General features: G+C 34.0%; 1 protein-coding gene across 1 annotated transcript in view; it reads left to right on the forward strand.

Moving 5' to 3' along the window:
* The window catches only part of EXOC6B (exocyst complex component 6B), a 595,194-nt gene that overhangs the window by 339,913 nt on the left and 241,431 nt on the right, over positions 1-13,850 (forward strand). Inside the window, exon 18 of the mRNA XM_012646509.1 lies at positions 10,067-10,246. Within this exon, the coding sequence (XP_012501963.1) occupies positions 10,067-10,246 (180 nt within the window). The remainder of the gene's footprint in view (positions 1-10,066; positions 10,247-13,850) is intronic.

Below are 13,850 nucleotides of genomic sequence, written 5' to 3' on the forward strand. Positions count from 1 at the left end.
AGCTTTAGGAGCTTAAGAAATAACTAGGCAGTTTAATAGGAATTATAATTACTCTTAAATACGAGAATTATTATGGAGCATGGACAATAACTTTACCAAAAATTTTTCCAATTTTCTAATTGCTCTTCTATAAAAGGCAAAATTTCTCCAGAAAAGAAAATGTGGAGGGGACTATATTTCAGTGTTAAGTAGATAATAGGGAGTTAGGGAGTTAGAATGTGAGGTTCATTTGTTGTTTTCTGTCATATGGGAACTATGTCATATCTACTGATATTCTTTCCCTGAACCCTTCTCAATTTTTTTTATTACAATGGCTTTTCAATTGACGTTCAAAATCTTCCCAAAGGATGGCTTGTGTATTTTGTTGTTGCTCCAGTGTGAAAAATGCTGAGGGAAAATTAAAGGCAGACAGGAAGCCATAGGGGTTGAACAGCCAGTTAAATACTTAGTAAAGGAGAATTTCTGGAGACCACTAAAGGTCATGTTGACAGTGCTTATTGGAAACACTGATTGCCTAAAACACATTGAAAGTTTATTTTTACCAGGACTATTTCGGACTAGCTAACTTAGAACTCAATATAAACATGGCAATTATAACAGCTACATGTTGTATATTTTCCTAAGCTACTGTTTTCAGAAAACTTTCCCTTGCAGATGGAAACCTTTATGCTGGAAAAGGGGCAAAATAAATCAAAAGGTCTCAAGGTATTTTCTTGCAGAGTTCCCTCTTGTATCTGCCATATGTGACATAATCAAGCTGGCATTCTTAGATTTCCTTATTCATAAGATTTTCCTTACTCTCTTACAAAAGAGAATGAAGGTGTTTATTAATTTACTCCATCACAAATATTGCTTACGTATCTACTATGTGACGTACCTAAGATTCTGGCAGATTCTCTGGGACAGAGAGAGAAAAAGTACTTAGTCCCTGGACTTAGAGTTTATGATCTGCAGGAAAAACAGACACTGTACTAGAATAATACATTAAATGTATTCAGTCCCTCACTGTTTAACAAGTTTTTATAAAGCATATTAGGCAATGCTATAGGCCTGAAAAAAATAAATGAGTCTCCTGACTTTACTGAGCTTATATTCTAATGAACTGATAGATGATAAACAAACAAAAAAAATCTAATATAAATGTCAGGTAATGGTAAGAACTAGGAAAAAAATAAATGACCAAAATGAAATGTGAATATGAGTTATTTGGATTTCTGATAGATACACATTCCTATCAAAGGGAACAGTACGGTGGTAGGTACTTGTATGTTCAAGGAATAGCATGGGGGTCAGTCTTGCAGTGATGTATCTGTCACTGATGGTGGGGGTGATAAGAGATGAGCTAGTCAGGAGTCAGATGATTTCTGGCCTTGTAGACCATAATAAATACTTCAGATTTTTTTGAAAGGGGATGTGAAGTCATTGGAAGATTGAGGGTCATGGTCATAATCTGGTTTATCCTTTAATGAGTAATAGTGGTTGTCATGTGGAAAATAAATACACTGTAAGTCAGTAAAAGTATAAGGAAAGAGTCCAATTGGGAGGCTATTATAGTAGTCCAGGTCAGAGCTAATGGTCACTTGGACCAGAGTGGTAAGAAATATTTTTGAAGGTCAAGATGGCGGGTGTTACTGCTGGATTGAGTATGGGGTTTGTGAGAAAGAGAGGAGTCAAGGGTAATTTCAAGACTTTTGAACTGAGAAAACTGGATGAATGTGGTACTATTTACTAAGATGGGTAACACTGAGAGAATAATACATTTGGGCAGCAGGAGTAGAATCAAGACTTCCATTTTTGACATACTGAGCTTGAGATATTTAGTTATCATCTTCATAGAGATACTAAGTTGGTAGGGCAAAATTGGAGGAAATAAAAATTTAGAATTCATCAGTGTAAAGATGGTATTTAATGCCATAGGACTTGCTTTCTTCTGGGAATTGAGTATAAATAGAAAAAAGATGTGAGGATAGAGCTTCCTGGGACTTCAGCCTTGACAGAGTCAAAAGAGAAAATTCCATAGAGGATGAGGTTCCAGCTTTGGTACCTCCAAGGAAGACTTCCCAAATAAGGGATAAGTTGGAATGGGTCTTGGGACTAGCAGAGGTTTCCAGGCAGAGAAAGGATGGGGAGGGAGTGAGGGACATTTTAATTGCATATACAAAGATGAAATGATAAAAGAAAGCCAGACATGTTCAGGATAGAGTATGGATGGCAGTGAGATATAGAAGTAGGTAAATGCCAGCCTGTGAAGCACTTTGTTTTGTATTGATAGACAATTTGGATTTTATTCTAAAGTCTTTGAAAGACTTCAAGCAAGGGATATTGCATTTTAAAGAAGAAACATTCTGCTTTGCCTAATTAAAAGGAAGGAAGGAATGAAAGGAAGGAAATAAGAAGGAAAGGAAGGAAATAAGAAGGAAAGGAAGGAAGAACTGAAAGAAGGAAGAATGAAAAGAAGGAAGGAAAGGAGAAGAAAACAGGAAGGAATAAATCACAATTACTCAAAATTCAGAATGAGAAGAAGTTAAATACCTAGAAGACTTTGTGTAACTCTGTGCTAATACATTTGAGGATCTCTAGGGAAATATATTACTAAAAGCGATTCAAAAAGGTTGTAAAACCCAAATTGATTAACAACCATGAAAGAAATGAAAGCATTGTCAAAGACTTTAAAATAGGGCAAGGTCCAGACAATTTCATTTAAGCCTTTAAGAAACAGATAATTGTTGTATAACTTAAATTATTTCAGATTATACAGAAAAGTAAAGTATCTCAATTATTTTTTTCAAAATCAGCATAAAATGATTCAAAATACAGAGAAATCACATGAAATTATCTGAACAATTAAAAGTAGATGTTGATGTAAAAATCATACACAAAAAATAAACAAAATCTAGAAGTACATACAAAAAAATGAGGGATTAAAATAAAGTTAGGAATACAAGGATGATTAGTATTAGAAAATTATTTAAAATTATTCACTGTTTTACAAGATCCAAGGAGGAAAAAATTTATGAGTATTTTGAAAAATACTAAAAAGTTATTTTATATGTTAACATCTAATCCAGCTAAAATTTCTTAGAAAACCCTTCTAGCAGTAAGTGACAAATCCAGGAGTAAGAAAATCAGTATGGATAGTGTTGAACTGAATGGTATCATCAATCAACTGGATCTTATTGACATTTATAGGTTTAATTCAACAACAGTAGAGTACACATTCTTCTCAAGCTCATACATAACATTCATGAAGACATATCGTGTTCTGGACAATTAAACACCCCTTAATACATTTTAAAGAAATAGAAGTCATATAAAACTTGATCTTAGACCATATGGAATTAAACTAGAAATCGTAACAGAAAGTTAGCTAGAAAATCCACATTATTTGGAGATTAAACAACCTATTTCAAAATAAAACATGAACCAAGGAAAAAGTCTCAAGAGACATTAAAAAATATTTTGAACTAAATGAAAATGAAAACACAACTTAATATTTGTGGGATACAGTGAAAACATTGCTTAGAGGGAAATTTGTAGCATTAATATCATATATTAGAAAAGAAGAAAGATATAAATTTAATAATCTGTGATTCCACCTCAGGAAACTAGATTAAAAGCAAATTAAATCCAAAGTAAGCAGAAGAAAAGAAATAATATAAATTAGAGCAGAAATGAGTAAAATGAAAACAGAAAATCAGTAGATCAAATCAACAAAATCAAAAGCTAGTTCTTAGAAAAGATCAATAAACCTTGAGCTAGACTAACCAAGAAAAAAAAAAGAAGACACAATTGCTAAGACTAATGTCTTATATGAAAGATGGGCATCACTACTGATCCCATCCATGGACATGTTAAAGAACAAGAAAGGAATAGTATTAACAACTCCTTACCTACAGTTTGAAAACCCACATGAAATAGATAATTTCTTAAAAGACACAATATACCAAAACTCTTACTGTGAGAAATAGATAATCCAGATAACCTTATATATATTAAAGAAATTGAATCAGTAATTAATAACCTTACAAAACAGAAAGCAGCAGGCCTGATATGTTCTCTGGTGAATTCTACCAAGAATTTAAGGAAGAAATTATGCCAATTCTCTACAATGTTTTTCCAGAAAATAGTAGTAGAGGGGATACTTCCTAATTCATTTTATGAGGCCATCATTCCCCTAATACCCAAACCAGACATTACAAGAAAGGAAAGCTATAGAACAATATCACACATGAACATGACTAAAAAAAATCCTTGTAAAATATTAGCAAATCAAATCCAACAATGTATAAAAAGAATTATACACCATGACCTAATGCGATTTATTCTAGGTCTGCAAGGCTGGTTCAGCATTCAGAAATCAATTATTATAATCCATGACATCAACTGACTAAAAAAGAAAAATTATATGATTATATTAATACATGCAGAAAAATACCTATTCATGATAAAAACTCTCAGCAAACTAGAATACAGGGGAATTTTCTCAAATTGATAAGGAACATCTACCAAAAATCCCCTGCAGCTAACATCATATTTAATGGTAAGAAACTAGGTGTTTCCCCACTAAGATCAGGAACAAGGGCGGGATGTCCCCTTATATCACTCCTAGTCAATATCCAATAAGACAAGAAAAGGGAATAAAAGATACACATATTGGGAAGGAAGAAATAAAACTCTATTTGCAGAAAACATGATTGACTATGTAGAAAATCCCAAAGAAATAACAAACTGCTGAAATATGTGATTACAGCAAGGTTCAGGATATAGGTTAGTATACAAAGGTCAATTGCTTTCTTTTACACAAGCAATAAACAACTGGAATTTGAAATTAAAAGCACAATTAAATTTACATTAGCACCAAAAAATAAAAATAAAATACTTAGGTATGAATCTGTCAAAATATATGCAAGATCTATGTGAGGAAAACTATAAACCTCTGATGAAAGAGATCAAAGGGGATCTAAATAAATGGAGATATATTTCATGTTCATTTATAGGAGGACTCAATATTATAAAGATCCCATTTCTTCTTTATTTGATGTAGAGATTCAATGCAATTCCAGTCAAAATCCTAGCAAGTTATTTTGTGGATATTGACAAATCTATTCTATAGTTTAAATGAAAAATGAAAACACCTGGAGTAGCCAGCACAGTATTGAAAGAGAAGAATAAGTTGGAGGATGGATAATGTGTTCAAGACTTACTATAAAGCTACAGTAATGAAGACAGTGTGGTGTTGGTGAAAGAGTAGACAAATAGGTCAGTGGAACAGAATATAGGGCCCAGAAATGGCCCACACAAATATAGTTAACTGATTGTCAATAAGAAGCAATGGTAATTCAATGGAGAATGGAGATTCTTTTCAACAAATGGTCCTTGAACAACTGAATATCACATGTAAAAAAAAAAAAAAGAATCTAGACACAGACTCTATCCCTTTCACAAAAATTCACTCAAAATCTGAAACCTAAGTGTAAGTCACAAAACTATAATACACCTAGAAGATAACATATGAGAAAATGTAGATGATCTTGGATTTGGTGATGACTTTTTAGGTACAACACTCAAAGCATGATCCGTGAAGAAAAAAATGATAATTTGGGCTTCATTAAAATTGAAAACTTGCTGTAGGAAAGATACTGTTAAGAGTATGAAAAGACAAGCTACAAACTGGGGGAAATTATTTGCAAGACATATATCTGATAAAGGACTTATACAAAGTACTCATAAAACTCAACAATAAGAAAACAAATCGATTAAAAAATGGGCAAGAGTTCTGAACAGATCCCTCACCAAATATGTCAGATATACACCAGATATACAGATGGCAAATATATATATGAAAAGATGTTTCACATCATTTGTCATTAGGGAATTGCAAACTAAAACATCAATGAAATGCCACTACACACTTCTTAGAATGGCTGAAATATGAAACACTGGTAATACCAATTGCTGCCCCAGCAATAACTCTCTTTCATTGCTGGTGCGAATGCAAAATGGAACAACCATTTTGGAAGACAGTTTGTCAGTTTCTTACAAAGCTGGACATAGTCTTACCATGTGATCCAGCAATTGTACTCCTTGGTGTTACCCAAGTGAGTTGAAAACTTATGTCCATACAAAACCTGCACACAGATGTTATAGCAGTTTTATTTATGATTGCTAAAACTTGGATGCAACGAAAATGTCCTTTAATAGGTGAATGTATCAACAAATTGTGACACATACATAAGTAGAATATTATTTAATGATAAAAAGAAATGAGCTATCAAGCCATGAAAAGACATGGAAGAACCATAAGTGTACATTGCTAAGGGAAAGAAGCCAATCTGAAAAGGCTACATACTGTGTGTTTCCAACTATATGATATTCTGGAAAAGGCAAAACAACAGAGACAATAAAAAGATCAGTGGTCACCAGGATTTGGGGAAGGGATGGATGGATGGATAGGTGTAGTGTGGCAGAATTTTAGGGCAGTAAAACTATTCTGTATGATATTGTAATGGTGAATATATGACATTAACGCTTTTCAATACCCATGGAATTGTGTAGCACAAAGAATAAACCCTAATGTAAGATTGTTATTAGCTCATCAGTTTTAAAAAAATGTATCATACTAATGCTGGAGGTTTTAACAGGGGTAATAGCATGAGAGTGTGAGGAGGGAAGTGGTATATGCAAATGTCGTGTACTTTCTGCTTAATTTTTCTTTAAACCTAAAATGCTAAAAAATAAAGTCTTTAATGAAAAAAAACTTTAGCAACACAGGAGTTCAAGGACACTCTAAGATTATTATACAAGTAATGTAAAGATACAAGTATAGAAGTGCTCATTGAAACACTATTTAGTAGGAGGAAGACCTGTTAAAAATTATAAAACATTGATGAAAGAAATTGAAGACACAAATGAAAAGATATTATAGGTTTATAGATTGGAAGAATCAGTATTGTTAAAATATTCATACTACTCAAAGTGATCTACAGATTAAATGCAATTCCTATCAAAATTCTAATGACAATTTTCACTGAAATAGAATAAACAGTCCTAAAATCCATATGGAACCACAAAAAACCCCAAATACCCAAAGCAATCTTGAACAAAAAGAGCAAAGATGGAGGCATCACTCACACTACCTGACTTTAAAATCTACTACAAAGCTATAGTAATGAAAAAAGCTTGGTACTGGCATAACGATAGTCACATAGACCAATGGGACAGAATAGAGAGAGAAATAAATCCATGAATTTACTGTCAATGAATTTTTGACAAAGATGTCAAGGACACCCAAAGGGGAAAGGATAGTCTCTTTAATAAATGGTGTTGGGAAAGCTGGGTATCCCCAGGCACGAGAATGAAATTAGTCCTTCATCCCACACATATACAAAACTCAATTCAAAATGGATTAAAGACAAACATAAGACCTGAAACTGTAAAACTATGAGAAAAAAATATTGGGGAAAAAACTCCATGACACTGGCCAGGGCAATAATGTTTTTGGATATGACCCCAAAAGCACAAGCCATAGAAGCAAATATAGACAGATGGGATTGATTATATCACACTGAAAAGTTTTTGTACAGCAAAGTAACCAATCAACAGAGTGAAGGGGCAACCTGTAAAATAGGAGAATATATTTGCAAACCATACATCTGATAAGAGGTTTATATTCAAAATATATAAGAAACACAAACAACTCAGTATCAAGAAAACAAACAACTTAATTAAAAAGTGGACAAGGGAACCAAATAGACATTTCTCAAAAGAAGATATGTAAATGGCCAACATGTATATGAAAAAAATGCTTAAGGTAATGCACCTGCATTTTACACCAACTGCTACATCTCCTCAGTAAAAAAGAAAAAGAAAAAAATTCTTTTAAAATGAAAAATTTATAAAAGTTCTTTAAAAATATTCAACATCACTAATCATCAGAAAAATGCAAATTAAAACCATAATGAGATTTCATCTCATACCTGTTAGGATGGCTATTATGAAAAGACAAAGATAACAAATGTTAGAGAGGATGTAGAGAAACGGGAAACCTTGTACACTGTTGGTGGGAAAGTAAATTAGTACAGCCATCACAGAAAAAACAGTATGGAGGTTCTTCAAAAAATGATTATAGAACTGCCATGTAATTCAGCAATCCTACTACTCAGTATATACCCAGAGGAAATGAAATCACTATGTCAAAGTGATGTCTGCACTCCTATGTTCATTGCGGCATTATCCACAATAGCCAAGATATAGGATCAAAGTAAGTGTCCATCAACAGGTGAATGCATAAAGAAAATGTGGTATGCATGCACAAATGAATACTATGCAGGCTTAAAAATGAAGGGAATCTTGTGATTTGCAACAACATGGATAAAACTGGGGGATATTATATTTAGTGAAATAAGGCAGGCATAGAAAGGCAAATATGCATTACCTCACTTGTATGTGGAATCTTAAAGTGTTGAACTCATAGAAACAGAGTAGAATGGTGGTTACCAGGAGCTGGGGGAAGAGGTTGGGGAGTTTTTGGTCAAAGGATAGAAAATTTCATTTAGATGGGAGGAATTAGTTCAAGAGATCTATTGTACAGCATAGTATCTATAGTTAAAAATAATGTATTATAGTCTTAAAAATCACTAGGAGAGTAGATTTTTAAGTATTCCCACCACAAGAAAAGTGATTAAGTATGGGAGGTAATGCATATGTTAATTAACTCAATTTAGCCATTATACAATGTGTACGTAATTCAAAACATCAGATTGTACATGATAAATATATACAATTTTGTCAACTAGAATTTTTAAATAGCATTATTTATATAAGTAAACAGTCACTAACTATATTATAGTGCATTGACATATTGCAAAATTATGCAGACATTAAAAAAATGAAAATGTAGAGGATGGGACAGGTTAGAGAGAAATTTTGGTGTTAGAATTTACTGGACTTATTTCATGACTATTAAGGAAAGAGTGGAATCCAATATGTTGCTTAGATTTCTGCCTTGATCTGAATGGAATAGGTGAAGAGTGGGGAATATGGTAAGTCTAGACCTAGACCAACTAATTTCAAACTTTCTATGGGTCAAATATGGGTTCTATGATGCACTCACATATATGGTTCTTTAGTTAGAATGGGTTTGGAGTGGATCCATATTGAAGACAGAGATACTGGAAGTTATAGGAATTGATTGAATCACCCAAAGAAAGTGAGATGGCAGCCAAAGAAGTGAAAAGAAAGTCAGGAGAAAACCGTTTTATGAAACCCATGAAAAGACAAAGTTTTAAGTAGAGAATATTAAATAGAGATTAAGTAACATCAGACTGAAAAATGAATACTGGCTGTGATAGCAAGTAGTCCGTTACCCTAAACCAGTCCATGTTGATGGATTTTTAGTATTGAAATAATGATTGCCAATGATTGTAATGTCTACTCATTTGTCCTGAAAATATTTTTGTAAGAACATTAATCCCACCATACCTCTTAGAGCCTTTACTATGCTAGTGTACATCATGAATCTCTTATACAGGGTATCTCAAATTTATGTGAACTAGGAACTCTTTGCTTTTTTTTTTGTTTGTTTGCATCATGTAGGATTATTGTTATTTAGAACTCATATTAGGAAACATCACAGTGTACCAATCTATACTTCAGGATACGTATAAGCATTGTGAAGGAACTAGAGGACATGTAGAAGTTGGTATTGTAAGAAGGAAGCTTCTTAGTGTCCCAGAAGAGATGGAAGCGATTAGACTCCTGAGAGCAAGTTTAGTTTTGAACAGAGATAAGAAAGTAAAGAAGGGCGCAGCGTTGAGGGTAGTGAAGGCAGTGTCCCTATTTAGTGAAGCAAAATATTAAATAATAGCTTTTCTTGTAGACAAAAATATAGAAAAGGCTAGAGTGCTTTTGAAAAAAGAAAAATTAAGGGAGACTGTGATATGACTCCATATTCCCAATTATGTTACTTAATGGGTATAAGTATGAGACAGCTCCAAGCTCATATAAATTTCTACCTTGTGAATACTGGAAATCTAATGATTTTTCCTGTTTTTATATTATTTCACAGGATGCTAGACATGCAGCTGAAGAAGAGATTTATACCAACTTAAACCAGAAGATTGACCAGTTTCTACAGCTGGCAGATTATGACTGGATGACAGGAGATTTGGGAAACAAAGCCAGTGATTACCTGGTAGACCTCATTGCCTTTCTGCGTAGCACCTTTGCTGTATTCACACACCTTCCTGTAAGTGACAGTTGTTCTTACTTTGCCCTTCATAAATAATAGAAAAAAGTTCCCTTAAAATCTAATTTGGTGAAAGATGTTAGTTTCTGTTGTAACTGGCCAAGAAGCTTTTCAGTATATAAAAGCTCAGGCTGTATTTATTGACCCTTAATGATGTTTAAAGTCCTCTTCCATCATTTTTCTTAGATTGTTGCATTTTGTTTATTTTGACAAAGGTCCACAGTTTCGTGTTTGCTTATCTTTTTATTATCTTCAAGGTAATTAACACAAAGACATTATGAAAGCCTTGGTAGAAATAAAAAAAGAAATTTATGAGTTAGAATTTCAGATATATTTCATTTAGCTCTAGAATATCCTTTAATTTTTTTATATAAACTGATATTGTATGATGAAACTCTCCATCTATTCTTATGTATATTTTACCTAGCTTTGTTTCTGATTCTTCCCTTGGTTTTCAGTCATGTGGTCCTGTCTCTTCCTAGTGTTTTTTGGTTGATGTTAGACATTATGTCTGAAATATGTAGAGATTCCGAGTGATATTATCTTCCACCAGAAAAGGTTTACCCTTTCCTTTACTAAGTAGGCAGAATTGGACAAGTGGCTGTGGTTTGAGGCTGATCACCTTAGTCCAATCATGGACTGATCTGGGTTAAGACTGGGTTGCAGTTGTAGTATACTTTTGGTTTGTCCCTGTTGCTAGGATGTGGTTCTTCAGGAATTTTGATAAGAGTCTGGCATGTCACTGTCTCTTCAGCACCAAAGAGGACTATAGAAATTTCTGCTTTTCAGAGAAACCTTATCTATTTAGCCTCCTTCATTATTCAGTTTTAGAATTTGGCAAATGTCTTGAGAAGGAATCTTAGCGGTACCCAGATTAGCAATTGCCAATAGGAAAAAAGTGGTTGGTGATTGTCACTGTCAGTTCACCACTCTCTCAAGGGCTTTCAGCTCCTCCTGTGCTCTGAATGTTTGTGTACCTCCAAAAATTCATATGATGAACCTAATAACCAGTGTGATGACATTAGGAGGTAAGGCCTTGGAAGGTGATAGATCATTAGGGTAGAGCCCTCACAAATGGGATTAATGTCCTTATAAAAGAGACTTCAGAGAGCTGCCTTGTTCCTTTCACCATGTGAGGATGCAGCAAGAAGCCTCCTTTTATGAACCAGGAAATGGGCTCTCACCAGGTGCTGAATCTGTTGGCACTTTGATCTTAAAATTCCTGGCTTCCAGAACTGTGAGAAATAGATTTCTATTGTTTATAAGCTATCCAGTCCATGGTATTTTGTTTCATCAGCCCAAATGAAATCAGACATCTCCCACCATTTTTATGCATCTCTCCACTAGTGAGTCTTTTTCTTTAAAATACTATGAAATTGTTGGAAATCTCACTTTGTTTTTCAAGGGTTTTGGCTTAAACCCTTATTTTCCTCAGCTGTGTAGCTTTAGAATTCAGAAAATATCTTCAGGGGAAAACTGGTCCTCGAATCTGTGATTTTGGCATTCTAGCCCCTTGGAAACAGCAAAAATTCCATGTTTTTTTTCATCCCTAGTAGTTATTATCTGCCTGGTCTTAAGATTCTTAGTCTGTTGTCCATGCCTAGGTTTGGCAAATGGTCCCAGGGACAGCTGCAGACCCTCAGCTCACCTTTTAAATGTTTCGTCCTCTCTGAAATTTTATTCCTTTTAGTCCTCATTGCTTCACAGCACTCTGGTATTTTTAAATATATGTTTTCTTTACATTTTTTACTTTTCCTCTTAGTTTTTTTTTTTCTTTTTGAGATAGAGTCTCGCTTTTGTTGCCTGGACTACAGTGAGTGCCGTGGTGTCAGCCTAGCTTACAGCAACCTCAAACTCCTGGGCTCAAGTGATCCTCCTGCCTAAGCCTCCCGAGTAGCTGGGACTACAGGCGTGAGCCACCATGCTTGGCTAATTTTTTATTTCTATTTTTAGTTGACTTGCTAATTTTTTTTTTTCTATTTTTAGTAGAGACGGGGTCCCACTCTTGCTCAGGCTGGTCTCGAACTTCCGAGCTCAAGCGATCCTCCCGCCTCGGCCTCCCAGAGTGCTAGGATTACAGGCGTGAGCCACCAAGCCTGGCCCCCTCTTAGTTCTTAATAGGAGCATTTACCTCCAGAACGTCATTTCATCTAGCTTTATCTTGATACCAAAATCTGATAAAACTAGCACCCAAAAATAATAATAATAATAATGATGTCACTTATAATTATAGATAAAAAATAAAATAAATAAAATATAAACCTGGCAATTATGAATGTTTTAAGAGAGTAATTTCACACTAGTATGTGGGATTTATTCCAGAAATGCAAGGATGGTTTGATATTCTAAAAAATCTGTTAGGATAATTTATCACACAACTAGATTAAGGAGATGAAGTATCTTGATGTATTCTAGAAAGGCATTTTATAACCTACAACGTGCCTTCTTGATTTAAAAATAAAACTTACTATATTATAAGTAGTATAATATTTCAATAACATGGTAAGGGACATCTTAGGAAATTCAGCAGGCTCCAAAGATTTAATTAGTGGAACACTAAAAACATTTATTTATAGGAACATCAGGAGTTGGGTGAAGATGCTTCTAACCAATGCTTTAGAAGTTCTATTGAATAAGTGTTAAAAAGAATAAATTATAAATATTGTAATAAGTCATGTATGTCAGTCTGCTGCTATAACAAAATACGCTAGACTGGGTAACTTCTAAACAACAGAAATTTGCTTCTCATAGTTCTGGAGGCTGGGAAGTCCAAGATCAAGACCTAGGCAGATTCGTTGTCTGGTAAAAGCCTGTTTCTCATAGATGGTACCTCCTTTTTCCTCCCATGGCAGAGAGTGCAAAAAGAACAAACTTACTCCCCCGAGCCCTTTTATAAGGGCACTATTCCCAATTGTGACTTGATCGTTTTCCAAAATGTTCCACTTCTTAATACAATTGCATAGGGGGATTAAGTTTCAATATGAATTGTAGAGAAACTCTATCATTCAAACCATAGCACATGCATATTATTAATATTATTCATAGATTATTATTGTCTAGTTGAATAACTCAGGAAAATCAACTGAAAAGTCATTAAGACCAATAAGAATTTATATTAGATGGTTCACTTAGAAAACAAATCAACTTCTCTTATATTAGCTATATTCACATAGAAAATATGTTGCCAAAGATGTCCTATTCACTACTGAGGCATAAGATATAATTTCTCTATGCATTTACTTAGCAAGTATAATAATATGTAGAACTAATGTGAAGACATTACAAAGTAATAGAAAACAGGCTTCATTATGTACAAATATACAGTGTTCCAGGATGGGAGCATTTAATTTTGTAGAGAGTTTTTCTGAGTTTAGTCTAATTGCAGAGAGTACCAAGTGAATTTGGTAAGGGAGGTATCTTAACAAAATAATTCTAAAATTCATTTGTAAACAAAAATGGAGGGGGTAGGAGCCAAGATGGCGGATGAGACAAGACACCAGTCAGAAGATCTCTGCAAAAAAGACAAATTTTAGAAGAAAGAGAAAAAAAATAAGCGAGCAGAGAAACATAGATCGGGTGAGGGTCAGAAGGAAGGGTGGCTGAA

Source organism: Propithecus coquereli, unplaced genomic scaffold (assembly GCF_000956105.1).
Source record: "Propithecus coquereli isolate 6110/MARCELLA unplaced genomic scaffold, Pcoq_1.0 Scaffold243, whole genome shotgun sequence".
NCBI classification, from domain to species: Eukaryota; Metazoa; Chordata; class Mammalia; order Primates; family Indriidae; genus Propithecus; species Propithecus coquereli.